This window comes from Ranitomeya imitator, chromosome 5 (genome assembly GCF_032444005.1).
Source record: "Ranitomeya imitator isolate aRanImi1 chromosome 5, aRanImi1.pri, whole genome shotgun sequence".
NCBI lineage: Eukaryota > Metazoa > Chordata > Amphibia > Anura > Dendrobatidae > Ranitomeya > Ranitomeya imitator.
The window spans coordinates 668,930,803-668,952,355 of NC_091286.1; the positions used below are offsets into that span (position 1 = coordinate 668,930,803).

At 45.4% G+C, this 21,553-nt stretch overlaps 1 protein-coding gene across 1 annotated transcript in view; it reads right to left on the reverse strand.

The window, feature by feature from the left end:
• Nucleotides 1–21,553, reverse strand: part of LOC138638740 (cytochrome P450 2B4-like) — a 421,931-nt gene that overhangs the window by 139,730 nt on the left and 260,648 nt on the right. Inside the window, exon 9 of the mRNA XM_069728285.1 lies at nucleotides 15,535–15,711. Coding sequence (XP_069584386.1) covers nucleotides 15,535–15,711 — 177 coding nt within the window. The remainder of the gene's footprint in view (nucleotides 1–15,534; nucleotides 15,712–21,553) is intronic.

A 21,553-nucleotide genomic window follows, 5' to 3' on the forward strand; every position in this document is an offset into this window, starting at 1 on the left:
TGAGATGGATCCCGTCAAGGTTCAGGCTATTTGTGACTGGACGCAGCCTACATCTCTTAAGAGTCTACAGAAGTTCTTGGGCTTTGCTAATTTCTATCGTCGTTTTATAACTAATTTTTCTAGTGTTGTTAAGCCTTTGACGGATTTGACTAAGAAGGGTGCTGATGTTGCTAATTGGTCTCCTGCGGCTGTGGAGGCCTTTCAGGAACTTAAGCGCCGGTTTTCTTCTGCTCCTGTGTTGTGTCAGCCAGATGTTTCGCTCCCTTTTCGGGTTGAGGTTGATGCTTCCGAGATTGGAGCGGGGGCGGTTTTGTCACAGAGAAGCTCCGATGGTTCAGTGATGAAGCCATGCGCGTTTTTTTCTAGAAAGTTTTCGCCGGCTGAGCGGAATTATGATGTTGGTAATCGGGAACTTTTGGCCATGAAGTGGGCATTTGAGGAGTGGCGTCATTGGCTAGAGGGTGCTAGACATCGTGTGGTGGTCTTGACTGATCACAAAAATTTGATTTACCTTGAGTCTGCCAGGCGTCTGAATCCTAGACAGGCTCGTTGGTCACTGTTTTTCTCTCGTTTCAATTTTGTGGTTTCATACCTGCCAGGTTCAAAGAATGTGAAGGCGGATGCTCTTTCTAGGAGTTTTGTGCCTGACTCCCTTGGAAATTCTGAGCCCTCTGGTATCCTTAGGGATGGGGTGATTTTGTCTGCTGTCTCCCCAGACTTGCGACGTGCTTTGCAGGAGTTTCAGGCGGGTAAACCTGATCGTTGTCCACCTGAGAGACTGTTTGTTCCGGATAATTGGACCAGTAGAGTCATCTCCGAGGTCCATTCTTCTGCGTTGGCAGGTCATCCTGGAATATTTGGTACTAGAGACTTGGTGGCCAGGTCTTTTTGGTGGCCTTCCTTGTCGAGGGATGTGCGTTCTTTTGTGCAGTCTTGTGAGGTTTGTGCTCGGGCTAAGCCTTGCTGTTCTCGGGCCAGTGGATTGTTGTTACCTTTGCCTATCCCGAAGAGGCCTTGGACGCACATTTCCATGGACTTTATTTCGGATCTCCCTGTCTCTCAAAAGATGTCCGTCATCTGGGTTGTGTGTGATCGCTTTTCTAAAATGGTTCATCTGGTACCCTTGCCTAAGTTGCCTTCCTCCTCTGAGTTGGTCCCTCTGTTTTTTCAGAATGTGGTTCGTTTGCATGGGATTCCTGAGAACATCGTTTCTGACAGGGGATCCCAGTTTGTGTCTAGATTTTGGCGGACGTTCTGTGCTAAGATGGGCATTGATTTGTCCTTTTCGTCTGCATTCCATCCTCAGACGAATGGCCAGACTGAACGAACTAATCAGACCTTGGAAACTTATTTAAGGTGTTTTGTTTCTGCTGATCAGGATGACTGGGTTACCTTTTTGCCGCTGGCCGAGTTTGCCCTTAATAATCGGGCTAGTTCTGCTACCTTGGTTTCTCCTTTCTTTTGTAATTCGGGGTTTCATCCTCGTTTTTCCTCTGGTCAGGTGGAACCTTCTGATTGTCCTGGAGTGGACATGGTGGTGGATAGGTTGCATCGGATTTGGAGTCATGTGGTGGACAATTTGAAGTTGTCCCAGGAGAAGGCTCAGCAGTTTGCTAATCGCCGTCGCCGCGTGGGTCCTCGACTTCTTGTTGGTGACTTGGTGTGGTTGTCTTCTCGTTTTGTTCCTATGAAGGTCTCTTCTCCTAAGTTCAAGCCTCGGTTCATCGGTCCCTATAGGATCTTGGAAATTCTTAACCCTGTGTCGTTTCGTTTGGATCTCCCGGCATCGTTTGCTATTCATAATGTGTTCCATCGGTCGTTGTTGCGGAAGTATGAGGTACCTGTTGTTCCTTCGCTTGAGCCTCCTGCTCCAGTGCTGGTGGAGGGAGAATTGGAGTATGTTGTGGAGAAGATCTTGGATTCTCGTGTTTCCAGACGGAAACTCCAGTATTTGGTCAAGTGGAAGGGTTATGGTCAGGAGGATAATTCTTGGGTGGTTGCCTCGGATGTTCATGCTGATGATTTGGTTCGCGCTTTTCATAGGGCTCATCCTGGTCGCCCTGGTGGTTCTCGTGAGGGTTCGGTGACCCCTCCTCAAGGGGGGGGTACTGTTGTGAGTTCTGTTTTTGGGCTCCCTCTGGTGGTTACTGATGGTACTGGGTGACTTGTCTTTCCTGGGTTTCTGGGTTCCACCTGTTCCATCAGCATATGGGAGTTTCCTATTTAACCTGGCTTTGCTGGCAGTTCCTCGCCGGTTTTCAATGTATCCAGTGTGTCTTGTTACCTCTGCTCCCTGCTCCTAGAACCTTCTGGTCATGCTAAGTTTGATTTTCCTGTTTTGGTGTTTTGCTTTATTTGGTTTTTAGTCCAGCCTGCAGATATGTGATTCTTGCTGCTGGTTGCTCTAGTGGGCTGAAATTGCTCCTCATGTACCATGAGTTGGCACATGAGTTCAAGTAATTTCAGGATGGTTTTTTGAAGGGTTTTTCGCTGACCGCGCAGTTCACTTTTGTATCCTCTGCTATCTAGCTTTAGCGGGCCTCATTTTGCTGAAACTGTTTTCATACTGCGTATGTGCTTTCCTCTCATTTCACCGTCATTATATGTGGGGGGCTGCTATTTCTGTGGGGGATTTCTCTGGAGGCAAGAGAGGTCTGTGTTTCTTCTAATAGGGGAAGTTAGATCTTCGGCTGGAGCGAGACGTCTAGGATCATCGTAGGCACGTTCCCCGGCTACTTTTATTTGTGTGTTAGGTTCAGGGTCGCGGTCAGCTCAGGTTCCATCGCCCTAGAGCTTGTTTGTATCTGTGCTTGTCCTTTAGTGATCCCCTGCCATTGGGATCATGACACTAAACAGGCAGCATAGCTTTGTTCACTGGAGTACAACTGTAATGAGTGGAGCAGACACCGTTTGTAGGCCCACAAGAAAAAAAGGCTAAAAGCATTTCAAAATTGGAAACAGGACTAAACAGGCGGCATTGATTTGTTCAGTGGAGTATGACTATAATGAGTGGAGCAGACACAGTTTTTACGCCCACAAGAAAAAGTGGGCAAAAAGCAGTTCAAAATTGGTAACAGGACTAAACAGGCAGCCTTGCTTTGTTCAGTGGAGGACAACTGTAATGAGGGACTGACACAGTTAGTAGGCCTAAATAAGTAAGTAGGCTAAATGCAGTTCAAAATAGCTACAAGACTAAACAGGTGGCATAGCTTTGTTCAGTGGAGTACGACTGTAATGAGTGGAGCAGACACAGTTTGTAGGCCCACAAGAAAAAAGTAGGCTAAAAGCATTTCAAAATTGGAAACAGGACTAAACAGGCGGCATTGCTTTGTTCAGTGGAGTACAGTGTGGAGTCAGTGTGATTCCCTGACAGCTTTGGCCTTGCGTCGATACCTCCACATTTGCTGCTGGTGGTGTCCTAACCGGTGGGCTAACAGTGAGGGAAGCAATGTAGTGTTGCTGACTACCTTCTTTCTGAGCAGGTGCACCAACGGTACGGGGTGTTTGGTAGTTAGTCCAGGCTTGCAAGTGCATGCTGGTTAAATGTCTAAGCATGCACGTTGCGTTTAAATTTTGGAGATTCTTCCCTCTGCTAAAGGTCTTTAAGCATTTCTTACAGATAACTTTGCACTGATCATTCGGATCTTGGTTAAAAAATTGCCACACTACACTTTTCCTACTATGGAATATGCAGCGCCCCAGAGACCTGGTCGTTGCAGTATTGTCGCTCTGCCACTAAGGGGAGTGATGGTACGTCTGATGGCACTAAAGGAGTTCACCTGACCAGGTATCACAGTCACACACTACATTTCACATTCCGGCCACCAGGGGGAGCAAAAGGTTCTATTTATTAGGCCACTCCTCACACTTTGGTAAAACTGGGGGTTGGATAGGAAGTTAGTCAGAAGCTGGCTGGGTTTAGTCCAGGCAACATCCCGTGGCATGGGGTGTTGCGGGGAAGATTCAGAGGGGTCCCTGTCAGGCGTGGGAACCTTGCAGTGACTTAGCGACAAGGACAGATCGTTACAGAACCGCGCCTGCACTACCTTGCGGTGGTATCTTAAACGAGGACACGAAGTGAAGTATATTGTGGAGAAGTGAGAAACGAGATCAAAGCACAAAGGAGAACCAGTAGGAGTTGTGCCCCGAGATTGGCAACATCCTACTGAGGCGCTTAGCCGGTGGCCAGAACGCCGAGGAAGTAACTGACTCCAAGCATTACTTCAAACAGAGGCAGGACAGCCAGAATAGCTCCGAGCCTTCCCATCAAACGGGTGCATCCTAGCCATAACAAACTGGGGGACGAAGCAGAACATCAGAATAGAAATGACAGTTGTGAGGACTATCCTGAATGCTCAGCAGGGAAGGACTGCAACACAGGCACTAGTTGGTAGGCACTGATTTCCACCTGCAAAGGGAACTCTGGATGTGCCTTCGGACCGGCCGGTCTCAGACAGCCCTGTTAACAGTGCTCCGGATTGAGGATCCTGAAGTCACCAGTAAAGAGGTAAAGAGACTGCAACCCTGTGTCCTCATTATTAACTGCGCCTCACACCATCGCCACCTACACTACTGGGAAGCCCTGGGGATACACTTCACCTGTGGGAAGGTATACCATCTAGCTGCCATTCCATCACCCCAGTGGACCACCAAGCAGCGTCGGTCGCCCTGACCGAACACCACAGGTGGCATCACGAACCCTTGACAAACTACCATCTACCCTTTTATTGGATGCCCCTTAGCAGGGTCACGGACCGGGTCCCGCCACCATGACAACCCCAGAACTGAGACAGAGAGGACCGGTACCGAGTAACCTGTGGCCCTGTGTCTGGGGGCGCTCCAGAATACCTTTTCAGGCATTGCATGCTGTGCTACTTTAACAGGATGGCCACACTGTCCTAAAACTGGTTTTGTTTTTGACAAACATTTTTTGACCAGATACGAGCCTGCCTGATGAAAGCTGTTGCGATGTAGATGGCTGCTGCGGATCATTCTCCTCCGCTTCTGAGCTACTGGCAGCGGCACCCTCTTCCCCCAATGGCTGCCAATCTGGGTCAACAACTGAGTCATCTATCACCTCCTCTTAAATGTCATGTGCACCTTCCTCTGTGTCACCGTGTAAGGTGCTATAGCGTTCAGGAAGGGGCACCATAGTCTCATCAGGGTCAGATTCTGGCTCAGTACACTGTAAGGGCAATGTAGTGATCTGAGTCAATGGAACAGCATAATAATCTAGCTGTGGCTGTGCATCAGTGCACTCCAGGTCCGATTCATCTTGTAATGGGCTGTTAACAATTTCCCTTTCTAACCCAGGCACGGTATGTGTAAAGAGCTCCATGGAGTAAACTGTAGTGTCGCCTGCCGCATTCTTCACTTTTGGTTTGGGTGAAGGACACAAGGAAGCAACTTATTCTTGACCGGGAGCATCCACTGACAACTCACTGCTTTTATATTTGGAATTTTCTGAAGAGGAGGCGAAAGAGCTAGAGGCTGAGTCAGCAAGGAAAGCCAAAACTTTTTCCTGCTGCTCCGGCTTTAAAAGCGGTTTTCCTACTCCCAGATAAGAGAGCCTTCGAGGCCTTGTGTAGCCAGACGATGACGCTGGCTCAACACCTCGAGCCTTAAGTGCTATTTTGCTTTTCCCACTACCACCAGATCCCCCCACCACCACCACCACCACCATCAGTATCAGCTGGCAACGACCGCCCATGGCCTCTTCCACCGGACTTCCTCATTTTTGGGAAAATGTAACCAAAATAACAACCGTTATATGATACTGTACAACAAGGATGAAAATATATATAAACTTGTTGATAATTTAAATCTCCCTTCTTTTGTTGGGAGACTAAACCAAAACTCAGGCCCAGTGTACAACACTACACAATGTAAGTGGCAGAACGTGGCTGGCTGAAATACTCCAAACTAACAGAACTCACGTAGCTCCACTTTGTGACAATTTGAATCTCCCTTTTTTGGGGGGGGAGACTGCACCAAAACTCAGGCCCAGTGTACAACACTACACAATGTAAGTGGCAGAACGTGGCTGGAAGATATACGCCAAACTAACAGAACTGACACTTTGTCCACTTTGTGACAATTTGAATCTCCCTTTTTTTTTGGGGGGGGAGACTGCACCAAAACTCAGGCCCAGTGTATAACACTACACAGTGTAAGTGGCAGAACGTGGCTGGCTGATATACGCCAAAATAACAGAACTGACGTAGATTCACTTTGTGACAATTTGAAGCTCCCTTTTTTGGGGGGAGGAGACTGCACCAAAACTCAGGCCCAGTGTACAACATTACACAATGTAAGTGGCAGAACGTGGCTGGCTGATATAGGCCAAACTAACAGAACTGACGTAGATCCACTTTGTGACAATTTGAATCTCCCTTTTTTTTTTGGGGGGGGGGTGAGACTGCACCAAAACTCAGGCCCAGTGTACAACACTAAACAATGTAAGTGGCAGAATGTGGCTGGAAGATATATTAAAAAAAATACAAGAGCTGTATTACAATTTCAATCTCCCTACAATGATCTCAGGACAAGTATGACAGCAATAAAAAGGACTGATGCACACAAAAGTGTGGACAAATAAACAAGAGAACTATGCAGAAAGGAGCAACAGGATTTTTGCTTTTAAAAAAGCAGTTGGTTTGCACAGCGGCGTACAAACAGCAATGCAGCCATCAGGGAGCCTTATAGGGCAGCCTAATAAGCTACAGAGCTGATGCACAAAATATAAACTCCACTGTCCCTGCAAAGAAAAGGTGATGTTGGACAGTGGAAATCGCTACAGCACAAGCAGTTTCGGGGTTAAATTTCCCTCTCTAACTATATCCCTTCTTCTGATGCAGCTGCAGCAACCTCTTCCTATGCTAAGATCGGCAGAAGTCAGATGGCGGTCAATGTGCACGCCCCTTTATAGCCCCTGTGATGCCGCAGAAAGCAAGCCAATCACTGTCATGCCCTTCTCTAAGATGGTGGGGACCGAGACCTATGTCATCACGCTGCCCACACTCTACGTCCTCCTTCATTGGATGAGAAATGGCACTGAAAACTTCATACAAAACACGACTTTGGTGCGCTGATGCCGACCTCATGGCTGATCCCACACTAGGATCAGGTCGGGTTTCACGAAACCCAACTTTGCCGAAAGTCGGCAATTTTTGAATTTGTCCGATCCGTTTCGCTCAACCTTACTTGGGGATTCAAAGTGCTCGCACACATCTAGATAACTTCCTTGGGGGTCTAGTTTCCAAAATGGGGTCACTTGCGGGGGGTTTCTACTGTTTAGGCACATCAGGGGCTCTGCAAACGTAACATGATGCCCGCAGATCATTCCATCAAAGTCTGCAATCCAAAACATCACTACTTACCTTCCGAGCCCCGACGTGTGCCAAAAAAGTGGTTCCCCCAATCTTTGGGGTATCAACATACTCTGGACAAACTGGACACCAACGTTTGGTGTCCAATTTCTCCTGTCACCCTTGTGAAAATAAAAAAATTGCGTCCTAAAAAATAATTTTTGAGGAAAAAAAATGATTTTTTATTTTCACGGCTCTGCGTTATAAAATTCTTTGAAGCACTTGGGGGTTCAAAGTGCTCACCATGCATCTATATAAGTTCCTTGGGGGGTCAAGTTTCCAAAATGGAGTCTTTTGTGGGGGGTTTCTATTGTTTAGGCACATCAGGGACTGTGCAAACGTAACATGATGTGTTGTGAATTCTGTGGTCAAGCTCCCTCCTGTGGTCATGAGTGGTACTTCGGCTGGTTCTGTCTATGAGCTTCCTCTGGTGGATGTGAGTGGGGCTGCGGCTTCTGAGTTTCCTTCCTCAGGTGACGAGGTTAAGTCGTTAGGTGCTGCTCTATTTAACTCCACCTAGTTCTTTGTTCCTGGCCTCCAGTCAATGTTCCAGTGTTGGTCTTGTTCTCTCCTGGATCGTTCATGTGGCCTGTCTACCCTGCATAAGCTAAGTTTTGCTGGTGTTACTTTTGCTTGCTATTTTTTCTGTCCAGCTTGCTATATTGGTTTTTCTTGCTTGCTGGAAGCTCTGAGACGCAGAGGGAGCACCTCCGTACCGTTAGTCGGTGCGGAGGGTCTTTTTGCGTCCTCTGCGTGGTTGTTTGTAGGTTTTTGTGCTGATCGCAAAGCTATCTTTCCTATCCTCTATTCAGTAAGTCGGGCCTCACTTTGCTAAAATCTATTTCATCTCTGTGTTTGTATTTTCATCTTTACTCATAGTCATTATATGTGGGGGGCTGCCTTTTCCTTTGGGGAATTTCTCTGAGGCAAGGTAGGCTTCTCTTTCTATCTTCAGGGCTAGCTAGTTTCTCAGGCTGTGCCCGAGGCGCCTAGGTCTGGTCAGGAGCGCTCCACGGCTACCTCTAGTGTGGTATGATAGGATTAGGAATTGCAGTCAGCAGAGTTCCCACGTCTCAGAGCTCGTCCTATGTTATTAGTAACTATCAGGTCACCTTGCGTGCTCTTAACCACTAGGTCCATTGTGGTTCTGAATCACCAGTTCATAACAGTACTGGAGGCCCAAAGTACTAATTCTTCTCAATAGAGGGAAAGGAGAAGTTCTGAGACCATTTTTTTTTCTTTGCACTGTGTTTTGTCTTTCCTTTCCCCTAGACATTTGGGTGGTTCAGGACACAGGTGTAGTGATGGACATTAAAGGTCTGTCTTCTTGTGTGGATCATCTCACTGCAAGAGTACAAAAATTCAAGACATTGTGGTTCAGAAATCTATGTTAGAACCTAGAATTCCTATTCCTGATTTATTTTCTGGAGATAGAGCTAAGTTTCTGAATTTCAAAAATAATTGCAAACTGTTTCTGGCTTTGAAACCCCGCTCCTCTGGTGACCCAGTTCAACAAGTTAAGATCATTATTTCTTTATTACGTGGTGACCCTCAAGACTGGGCATTTTCCCTTGCGCTAGGAGATCCTGCATTATGTGATATTGATGCGTTTTTCCTTTCGCTCGGATTGCTTTATGATGAACCTAATTCAGTGGATCAGGCAGAGAAAAATTTGCTGGCTCTGTGTCAGGGTCAGGATGAGGTAGAGATATATTGTCAGAAGTAGTGTTGAGCATTCCGATACCGCAAGTATCGGGTATCGGCCGATACTTGCGGTATCGGAATTCCGATACCGAGATCCGATACTTTTGTGGTATCGGGTATTGGTATCGGATACATAGAGATGTGTAAAATAAAGAATTAAAATAAAAAATATTGATATATTTACCTCTCCGGCGGCCCCTGGACTCAGCGCGGGTAACCGGCAGGCTTCGTTGTTCAAAATCAGCGCTTTTAGGACCTGAGAATCACGTCCCGGCTTCTGATTGGTCGCGGGCCGCCCATGTGACCGCCACGCGACCAATCACAAGCCGCGACGTCACCGCAAGCTATTAACGCGCTCATTTTTAAAAATGAGCGCGTTAATGACTTTCAAAGACGTAGCGGCTTGTGATTGGTCGCGGCCAATCACAAGCCGCTACGTCTTTGAAAGTCATTAACGCGCTCATTTTTAAAATGAGCGCGTTAATAGCTTGCGGTGACGTCGCGTCTTGTGATTGGTCGCGTGGCGGTCACATGGGTGGCCCGCGACCAATCAGAAGCCGGGACGTGATTCTCAGGTCCTAAAAGCGCTGATTTTGAACAAAGAAGCCTGCCGGTTACCCGCACTGAGTTCAGGGGCCGCCGGAGAGGTAAATATATCAATATTTTTTATTTTAAGTCTTTATTTTACACATCCCTATGGATCCCAGGGCCTGAAGGAGAGTTTCCTCTCCTTCAGACCCTGGGAACCATGAGAATACCTTCCGATACTTGATGTCCCATTGACTTGTATTGGTATCGGATATCGGTATCGGCGATATCCGATATTTTTCGGGAATCGGCCGATACTATCCGATACCGATACTTTCAAGTATCGGACGGTATCGCTCAACACTAGTCAGAAGTTTAGGAAGTGGTCTGTGCTCACTCAATGGAATGAATGTGCGCTGGCAGCAATTTTCAGAAAGGGTCTCTCTGAAGCCCTTAAGGATGTCATGGTTGGATTTCCTATGCCTGCTGGTCTGAATGAGTCTATGTCTTTGGCCATTCAGATCGGTCGACGCTTGCGTGAGCGTAAAACTGTGCACCATTTGGCGGTATCATCTGAGCATAAACCTGAGCCTATGCAGTGCGATAGGACTTTGACCAGAGCTGAACGGCAAGAACACAGACGTCAGAATGGGCTGTGTTTCTACTGTGGTGATTCCACTCATGCTATCTCCGATTGTCCTAAGCGCAATAAGCGGTTCGCTAGTTCTGCCACCATTGGTACGGTACAGTCAAAATTTCTTTTGTCCGTTACTTTGATCTGTTCTTTGTCATCCTATCCTGTCATGGCATTTGTGGATTCAGGCGCTGCCCTGAATTTGATGGACTTGGAGTATGCTAGGCGCTGTGGGTTTTTCTTGGAGCCCTTGCAGTATCCTATTCCATTGAGAGGAATTGATGCTACGCCTTTGGCCAAGAATAAGCCTCAGTACTGGACCCAGCTGACCATGTGCATGGCTCCTGCGCATCAGGAGGATATTCGCTTTCTGGTGTTGCATAATCTGCATGATGTGGTCGTGTTGGGGTTGCCATGGCTACAAGTCCATAACCCAGTATTGGATTGGAAATCAATGTCTGTGTCCAGCTGTTGTTGTCAGGGGGTACATGATGATGTTCCATTTCTGTCTATTTCATCATCCACCCCTTCTGAGGTCCCAGAGTTCTTGTCGGATTACCGGGATGTATTTGATGAGCCCAAGTCCAATGCCCTACCTCCGCATAGGGATTGCGATTGTGCTATCGATTTGATTCCTGGTAGTAAGTTTCCTAAAGGTCGACTGTTTAATTTGTCTGTGCCTGAGCACGCCGCTATGCGGAGTTACGTAAAGGAATCCTTGGAGAATGGTCATATTCGCCCGTCGTCGTAGCCATTGGGAGCGGGGTTCTTTTTTGTGGCCAAGAAGGATGGTTCGTTGAGACCTTGTATTGATCACCGCCTTCTAAATAAAATCATGGTCAAATTCCAGTACCCCTTGCCGCTGCTGTCTGATTTGTTTGCTCGGATTAAGGGGGCTAGTTGGTTCACCAAGATAGATCTTCGTGGTGCGTATAATCTTGTGCGTATTAAACCAGGTGATGAATGGAAAACAGCATTTCATACGCCCGAGGGCCATTTTGAGTACCTGGTTATGCCATTCGGGCTTTCTAATGCTCCATCAGTGTTTCAGTTTATTATGCATGATATCTTCCGAGAGTACCTGGATAAATTCCTGATTGTATACTTGGATGATATTTTGGTCTTCTCGGATGATTGGGATTCTCACGTGAAGCAGGTCAGAATGGTGTTCCAGGTCCTGCGTGCGAATTCTTTGTTTGTGAAGGGGTCAAAGTGTCTCTTTGGTGTTCAGAAGGTTTCATTTTTGGGTTTCATTTTTTCCCCTTCTACTATCGAGATGGACCCTGTTAAAGTTCAGGCCATTTATGATTGGACTCAGCCGACATCTCTGAAGAGTCTGCAAAAGTTCCTGGGCTTTGCTAATTTTTATCGTCGCTTCATCAATAATTTTTCTAGTATTGCTAAACCGTTGACTGATTTAACCAAGAAGGGTGCTGATGTGGTCAATTGGTCTTCTGCTGCTGTGGAAGCTTTTCAGGAGTTAAAGCATCGTTTTTCTTCTGCCCCTGTGTTGTGCCAGCCAGATGTTTCGCTCCCGTTCCAGGTCGAGGTTGATGCTTCTGAGATTGGAGCAGGGGCTGTTTTGTCGCAGAGAAATTCTGATGGCTCGGTGATGAAACCATGCGCCTTCTTTTCCATGAAGTTTTCACCTGCTGAGCGTAATTATGATGTTGGCAATCAAGAGTTGCTGGCCATGAAGTGCGCATTCGAGGAGTGGCGTCATTGGCTTGAAAGAGCTAAGCATCGCGTGGTGGTCTTGACTGATCACAAAAACTTGACTTATCTCGAGTCTGCCAAACGGTTGAATCCTAGACAGGCTCGTTGGTCGCTGTTTCTCTTCCGTTTTGACTTTGTGGTTTCGTACCTTCCTGGCTCTAAAAATGTGAAGGCGGATGCCCTTTCTAGGAGTTTTGTGCCCGACTCTCCGGGTTTGCCTGAGCCGGCGGGTATTCTCAAAGAGGGGGTAATTTTGTCTGCCATCTCCCCTGATTTGCGGCGGGTGCTGCAAAAATTTCAGGCTAATAGACCTGACCGTTGCCCAGCGGAGAAACTGTTTGTCCCTGATAAATGGACGAGTAGAGTTATCTCTGAGGTTCATTGTTCTGTGTTGGCTGGTCATCCTGGAATCTTTGGTACCAGAGATTTGGTGGCTAGATCCTTTGGTGGCCGTCTCTGTCGCGGGATGTACGTTCGTTTGTGCAGTCCTGTGGGATTTGTGCTCGGACTAAGCCCTGCTGTTCTCGTGCCAGTGAGTTGCTTTTGCCCTTGCCAGTCCCGAAGAGGCTCTGGACACATATCTCTATGGATTTTATTTCGGATCTCCCCGTCTCTCAAAAAATGTCAGTTATTTGGGTGGTTTGTGATCGCTTCTCTAAGATGGTCCATTTGGTACCCTTGTCTAAATTGCCTTCCTCCTCTGATTTGGTGCCATTAATCTTCCAGCATGTGGTTCGTTTACATGGCATTCCGGAGAACATCGTTTCTGACAGAGGTTCCCAGTTTGTTTCGAGGTTTTGGCGAGCCTTTTGTGCTAGGATGGGCATTGATTTGTCTTTTTCCTCGGCTTTCCATCCTCAGACAAATGGCCAGACTGAACGAACCAATCAGACCTTGGAAACATATCTGAGATGTTTTGTTTCTGCTGATCAGGATGATTGGGTGTCCTTTTTGCCTTTGGCTGAGTTCCCCCTTAACAATCGGGCCAGCTCGGCTACTTTGGTTTCGCCGTTTTTCTGTAATTCTGGTTTCCATCCTCGTTTCTCTTCAGGGCAGGTTGAGTCTTCAGACTGTCCTGGTGTGGATACTGTGGTGGATAGGTTGCAGCAGATTTGGACTCATGTAGTTGACAATTTGACATTGTCCCAGGAGAAGGCTCAACGTTTCGCTAACCGCAGGCGCTGTGTGGGTCCCCGACATCGTGTTGGGGATTTGGTGTGGTTGTCATCTCGTTATATTCCTATGAAAGTTTCCTCTCCTAAGTTTAAGCCTCGTTTCTTTGGTCCGTATAGGATTTTTGAGGTTCTTAATCCTGTGTCTTTTCATTTGACCCTTCCAGCTTCTTTTTCCATCCATAATGTATTCCATAGGTCATTGTTGCGGAGATACGTGGCACCTGTGGTTCCATCCGTTGATCCTCCTGCCCCGGTTTTGGTTGAGGGGGAGTTGGAGTATATAGTGGAGAAGATTTTGGATTCTCGTATTTCGAGACGAAAACTCCAGTACCTGGTCAAGTGGAAGGGTTATGGTCGGGAAGATAATTCCTGGGTCTTTGCCTCTGATATTCATGCTGCCGATCTGGTTCGTGCCTTTCATTTGGCTCATCCTGGTCGGCCTGGGGGCTCTGGTGAGGGTTCGGTGACCCCTCCTCAAGGGGGGGGTACTGTTGTGAATTCTGTGGTCAAGCTCCCTCCTGTGGTCATGAGTGGTACTTCGGCTGGTTCTGTCTATGAGCTTCCTCTGGTGGATGTGAGTGGGGCTGCGGCTTCTGAGTTTCCTTCCTCAGGTGACGAGGTTAAGTCGTTAGGTGCTGCTCTATTTAACTCCACCTAGTTCTTTGTTCCTGGCCTCCAGTCAATGTTCCAGTGTTGGTCTTGTTCTCTCCTGGATCGTTCATGTGGCCTGTCTACCCTGCATAAGCTAAGTTTTGCTGGTGTTACTTTTGCTTGCAATTTTTTCTGTCCAGCTTGCTATATTGGTTTTTCTTGCTTGCTGGAAGCTCTGAGATGCAGAGGGAGCACCTCCGTACCGTTAGTCGGTGCAGAGGGTCTTTTTGCTCCCTCTGCGTGGTTGTTTGTAGGTTTTTGTGCTGATCGCAAAGCTATCTTTCCTATCCTCGGTCTATTCAGTAAGTCGGGCCTCACTTTGCTAAAATCTATTTCATCTCTGTGTTTGTATTTTCATCTTTACTCATAGTCATATGTGGGGGGCTGCCTTTTCCTTTGGGGAATTTCTCTGAGGCAAGGTAGGCTTATCTTTCTATCTTCAGGGCTAGCTAGTTTCTCAGGCTGTGCCCGAGGCGCCTAGGTCTGGACAGGAGCGCTCCACGGCTACCTCTAGAGTGGTATGATAGGATTAGGGATTGCGGTCAGCAGAGTTCCCACGTCTCAGAGCTCGTCCTATGTTATTAGTAACTATCAGGTCACCTTGCGTGCTCTTAACCACTAGGTCCATTGTGGTTCTGAATCACCAGTTCATAACAATGATGCCCACTGACCATTCCGTCAAAGTCTGCATTCCAAAACGTCACTATTTCCCTTCTGGGCCCCAATGTGTTCCCAACCAGTAGTTCCCCCCACATATGGGGTATCAGCGTACTCAGGACAAACTGGACAACAACGTTTGTGGTCCAATTTCTCCTATTAACCTTGTGAAAATAAAAAATTGTGGGCCTAAAAATAATTTTTGAGGAAAGTAAAATGATTTTTTATTTTCACGGCTCTGCGTTATAAACTTCTGTGAAGCACTTGAGGGTTTAAAGTGGTCACCGCACATCTAGATTAGTTCCATGGGAGGTCTAGTTTCCAAATTGGGGTCACATGTGGGTGGAGATCCAATGTTTAGGCACACAGGGGCTCTCCAAACGCGACATGGTGTCCGCTAACGATTGGAGCTAATTTTTCATTCAAAAAGTCAAATGGTGCTCCTTCTCTTCCGAGCCTTGCCATGTGCCCAATCAGTGGTTTACCCCCACATTTGAGTTATCGGCGTACTCAGGAGACATTGACTAACAAATTTTAGGATCCATTTTATCCTGTTGCCCATGTGAAAATGAAAAAATTGAGGGAAAAACATTATCTTGTGAAAAAAAGTACTTTTTCATTTTTATGGATCAAGTTGTGAAGCACCGGGGGGGTTCAAAGTGCTCACTATGTATCTAGATAAGTTCCTTGGGGGGTCTAGTTTCCAAAATGTGCTCAATTGTGGGGGAGCACCAATCTTTAATCAGGAAGAGCACTCGAGCAGGTTCGATAAGAGTAATGTGCGCCAAGGCATTTTAGTGCTCGCTCATCACAAGTTGCGGCTTCTCATATAGTGACAGTTAATTGTTACTGGTTGTAACCATGGATACTTAAGCTCCTGTAATGCCCTGCACATGGGGTAAATAACACAGCTTATCAGAAGAATTATACTACATTTCTAATTGGAGGTTGTTGCTAATATTATTATTATTACTACTACTATAAAATCTTGGAGATGGAAATACCCTTTATAGCACCTCTATTGCTCTCCTATTCTGAATGGTCAGCATTTTGTAGGATCAAAATTGCTAACAGACCCCTTTTAAATACTGGAATACTATACCTCTTGTTGCTTTGCAAGGAAGGCATCAATAAGGTTTCTCTGATTGTTCACATCCAGTTCTCTCCGTTTTCTTGTGAAGGTCTCCCTTACAAAGTTCTGCATCTCATTGTGGCATTTGTTCAGTTTTCTATGATTCCCTGGCAGCCAGCCAACCAGTGAGGGATAACCGTTGTATAGCTTTAAATACAAAGTCACATTACTTCATCAAATATATATATATAAAAACAAATACATTTCACATAAACTACGAGTTATTCAGCAATCAAAGCTTAGATATCTGAGAAAAAAAATTCACCCATGAAACTCAGACATCTCATGTACCGAACATTAAAGTTAAGAAACTGAAATATAGCGAATGGGAATGTTCTTTCCCTGGTCCTTCTTATTGACCAAATCAGTCCACCCATTATATAAGCTGATTTAAAACGTATGTGGGGTTTTCTTGCTGCTCAATATACTGTATTTTTATTTTTTTTCATAAACTAGTTTATTTATTAAGAACAGCATGTAGTTGCAATATTTCTAAATACAACCAAAGAAATAGTTTTCAGACCTTAGTAATACTGTCAAAGGTATTCAAAAATATCAAGAGAATATGTTAACTTCAAATCACATATCAGAATACCGTATATACTCGAGTATAAGCCGAGATTTTCAGCCCAAATTTTTGGGCTGAAAGTGCCCCTCTCGGCTTATACTCGAGTTACGGTCGGCGGTGGGGTCGGCAGGTGAGGGGGAGAGAGGACTGTCATATACTCACCTAGTCCCGGCGCTCCTGGCGCTCCCCCTGCCCGTCCCATGGTCTTCGGTGCCGCAGCTCTTCCCCTGTTTAGTGGTCACATGGGACCACTCATTAAAGTTATGAATATGGACTCCACTCCCATAGGGGTGGAGCCGCATATTCATTCCTCTAATGAGCGGTGCCAGTGACCGCTGACAGAGGAAGAGGCTGCGGCACCCGGAGACCAGCTGTCCGGGATAAGGAGCCAGGGACGCCGGGAGCAGGTAAGTATGTCATAGTTAGGCTGCTTTCACACATCATGTTTTTTCTTTCAGGCACAATCCGGCAGTTTCAGGCACAATCCGGATCCGTTTTTTTCTTACACTGGATCCATTTTTTTCCCATAGAGTTGTATTAGCGGCGGATTGTGCCTGAAGGACATGCGTTTCATCCGTTTTGTGCCGGATCCGTCCCTTCAGGCTTTTTTGCCGGACACAAAAAACGTCTCCTGCAACGTTTTTTGTGTCCGGCGAAAAAGCCTGAAGGGACGTTTTCGGCAATAAACGCATGTGTGAATGAACGTTTCCGGCAGCCGAATCCGTTTTTATCTCTATCTATCTATCTCTCTCTCCTCTCTCTCTCTCTTCCCACCAGGAAGTCAAAAACCATGCGCAGTACAGAGAGCCGGATCCAGCTAAAAAAAACGGATCCGGTGCATCAGTTTTTCACAATTTATGCTGGATCCGTTTTTTAGCAAATTTGCCGGATTTAGCCTGAAACCAAAAACCTGATGTGTGAAAGCAGCCTTACCTGTCCACGTTCCACCCGCCGGGCGCCGCTCCGTCTTCCCGTCCTCTGCACTGACTGTTCAGGTCAGAGGGCGCGAAGATGTACTAGTGTGCGCTGCCCTCTTCCTGAATAGTCAGTGCGGAGAGAAGCCGAGACGGGACGCTGAGGAGCTGCAAGCAGCAGCAGCATTCTATATTATATATGGGGCAGCTTTATGTGGAGCATCTATGGGGCCATAATGAACAATGCAGAGCATCATATATGGCACAGCTTTATATGGAGCATCTATGGGGCCATACTGAATGGTGCAGAGCATTATATATGGCACAGCTTTATATGGAGCATCTATGGGGCCATAATGAACGGTATGGAGCATTTATTTTTACTTTTGACAATTACCGGTAGCTGCTGCATTTTCCACCCTAAGCTTATACTTGAGTCAATAAGTTTTCCCAGTCTTTTGTGGCAAAATTTGGGGGGTCGGCTTATACTCGGGTCGGCTTATACTCGAGTATAAACGGTACCCCTTTTTTAAAGAAAAATGTGACATATTAACAAATTGTTCATTAACCCATTTACCCCCAAGTGTGGTTTGCACATTAATGACCAGGCCAATTTTTACAATTCTGACCACTTCCCTTTATGAGGTTATAACTCTGGAACGCTTCAATGGATGCAGGTGATTTTGACAATGTTTTCTTGAGACATATTGTTCTTCATAATAGTGGTAAAATTTCTTTGATATTACGTGCGTTTATTTGTGAAAAAAATTGAAATTTGGCAAAAAAGTTTGAAAATTTTGCAATTTTCCAAATTTGAATTTTTATGCAATTAAATCACAGAGACATGTCACACAAAATACTTAATAAGTAACATTTCCCACATGTATACTTTACATCAGCACAATTTTGGAACAAATTTTTTTTTGTTACAGAGTTATAAGGGTTAAAAGTTGACCAGCAATTTCTCATTTTTACAACACCATTTTTTTAGGGACCACATCTCATTTGAAATAATTTTGAGGAGTCTATATGATAGAAAATAACCCAGTTTGACACCATTCTAAAAACTGCACCCCTCAAGGTGCTCAAAACCACATTCAAGAAGTTTATTAACCCTTCAGGTGTTTCACAGGAATTTTTGGAATGTTTAAATAAAAATGAACATTTACCTTTTTTCACAAAAATGTACTTCAGCTCCAATTTGTTTTATTTTACCAAGGGTAACAGGAGAAAATGGACCCCAAACTTTGTTGTACAATTTGTCCTGAGTATGCCAATACCCCATATGTGGGGGTAAACCACTGTTTGAGCGCATGACAGAGCTCGTAAGCGAAGCAAATTTGACTTTTCAATGCAAAATTGACTGTAATTGAGATGGGACGCCATGTTGAGTTTGGAGAGCCCTTGATGTGCCTAAACATTGAAACCCCCCAAAAGTGACACCATTTTGGAAAGTATTTCCCATTAAGTGATTCACAGAAGTTTATAATGCCGAGCCGCAAAAATAAAAAATCATATTTTTTCACAAAAATGATTTTTCGCCACCAATTGTTTATTTTCCCAAGGGTAAGAGAAGAAATTGGACCCCAAAAGTTGTTGTACAATTTGTTCTGAGTATGCTGATACCCCATATGTGGGGGTAAACCACTGTTTGGGCAGATGGGAGAGCTCGGAAGGGAAGGAGCGCCGTTTGACTTTTCAATGCAAAATTGACTGGAATTGAGATGGGACGCCATGTTGGGTTTGAAGAGCCACTGATGTGCCTAAACATTGATACCCCCCAAAAGTTACACCATTTTGGAAAGTAGATTCCCTAAGCAACTCATATAGATGTGTTATGAGAGCTTTGAATTCCCAAGTGTTTCACTACAGTTTATAACGTAGAGCCGTGAAAATAAAAATACTTTTTTTTTTCCACAAAAATTATTTTTAGCCCCCAGTTTTGTATTTTCCCAAGGGTACCAGGAGAAATGGGACCCCAAAAGTTGTTGTCCAATTTGTCCTGAGTACGCTGATACCCCATATGTAGGGGAGAACCACCGTTTGGGCGCATGGTAGGGCTCGGAAGGGAAGGAGCGCCATTTGGAATGCAGACTTAGATGGAATGGTCTGCAGGCGTCACATTGCGTTTGCAGAGCCCCTAATGTACCTAAACATTAGAAACCCCCCACAAGTGACCCCATATTGGAAACTAGACCAACCACGGAACTTATCTAGATGTTTTGTGAGAACTTTGAACCCCCAAGTGTTTCACTACAGTTTATAACGCAGAGCAGTGAAAATAAAAAAAATCTTTTTTTTTCCACAAAAAATATTTTTTTAGCCCAAAGTTTTGTATTTTTACAAGGGTAACAGTTGAAATTGTACCCCAAAAGTTGTTGTCCAATGTGTCCTGAGTTTGCTGATACCCCATATGTTGGGGTAAACCCCTGTTTAGGCGCACGGGAGAGCTCGGAAGGGAAGGAGCACTGTTTTACTTTTTCAATGCAGAATTGGCTGGAATTGAGATCGGATGCCATGTCGCGTTTGGAGAGCCCCTGATGTGTCTAAACAGTGGAAACCCCCAATTATAACTGAAACGCTAATCCAAACACACCCCTAACCCTATTCCCAATGGTAACCCTAACCACACCTCTAACCCAGACACACCCCTAACCCTGACACACCCCCAACCCTATTCCCAACGTAAATGTAATCCAAACCCTAACCCTAAATTTAGCCCCAACCATAACCCTAACTTTAGCCCCAACCCTAACCGTAGCCTTAATCCTAGCCCCAACCCTAACCCTAGCCCTAACCCTAGACCTAACCCTAGCCCGAACCCTAACCCTAGACCTAGCCCTAACCTTAGCCCCAACCCTAACCCTAGCCCTAACCCTAATGGGAAAATTGAAATAAATACATTTTTTTTTTTTCCCCTAACTAAGGGGGTGATGAAGGGGGGTTTGATTTACTTTTATAGTGGTTTTTTTAGCAGATTTTTATGATTGGCAGCCGTCACACACTGAAAGACGCTTTTTATTGCAAAAAATATTTTTTGCGTTACCATATTTTGAGAGCTATAATTATTTCATATTTTGGTCCACAGAGTCATGTGAGGTCTTGTTTTTTGCGGGACGAGTTGACGTTTATATTGGTAACATTTTCGGGCATGTGACATTTTTTGATCGCATTTTATTCTGATTTTTGTGATGCAGAATGACCAAAAACCAGCTTTTCATGAATTTCTTTTGGGGGAGGCGTTTATATCGTTCCACGCTTGGTAAAATGGATAAAGCAGTTTTATTCTTCGGGTCGGTATGATTACAGAGATACCTCATTCATATTTTTTTTATGTTTTGGCGCTTTTATACGATAAAAATTGTTTTATAGAAAAAAAAATTATTTTTGCATTGCTTTATTATGAGGACTATAACTTTTTTCTTTTTTCTTTGATGACGCTGTATCACGACTCGTTTTTTGCAGGACAAGATGCCATATTCAGCGGTCCCATGGTTATTTATATCCATCATTTTGATTGCGTGTTATTCCACTTTTTGTTTGGCGGTATGATAATAAAGTGTTGTTTTTTGCCTCGTTTTTTTGTTTTTTTTTACGGTGTTCACTGAAGGGGTTAACTAGTGGGACAGTTTTATAGGTCTGGTCGTTACAGACACGGCGATACTAAATATGTGTACTTGTATTGTTTTTTTGTATTTAGATTAAGAAATGTATTTATAGGAACAATATATATTTTTTAGGAATTTTTTTAGGAATTTTTTTTTTTTTTTTTTTTTTTTTTTTTTACACATGTGAATATTTTTTTTACACTATAGCATTGCCCCAGGAGGGGGGGGGGCATCATGTTATAGTGTAAGATCGCTGATCTGACACTTTGCTGTGCACTGTGTCAGATCAGCGATCTGACATGCACACAGCAGTGAGGCATCCCAGCGCCTGCTTTGAGGAGGCGCTGTGAAGCCATCTCCCTGCAGGACCCGGATGCCGTGGCCATCTTGGATCCGGGCCTGCTGCAGGAAGGAGGAGATAAGAGTCCCTCGCAACAACACGATCACATCGCGTTGCTCCGGGGGTCTCAGGGAAGCCCGCATCGAGCCCCCTCCCTGCGCGATGCTTCCCTTTACCGCCGGAACACTGCGATCATGTCAGCTGCGATAGTCAGCTGACGCCCAGCTGTGATCGGCCGCATTCCCCCTGTGAGCGCGGCTGATCGCTCTGGACGTACTATTCCATCCTTGGGAATTAGCCCCCCCCCACATGGACAGAATAGTACGTCCAATGGCAGAAAGGGGTTAATTTTTGCAATCAAGTTCAGGGAGTCTCTGAATAAAATCCATCCTTGCCAAGTACGGAAAAAAGTTGTCTGAGCTTGTTTTATTATGAGCAGAGAGTCTTTCCATTCTACATAAAAAATCAATTTCAAGAGACCATTCTTGGGTAGATCGAGTGGTTCTGCAATGCCAGTGTCTGGGAATGACTGTCCTAGTGGTGAATAAACAGTGTCTCA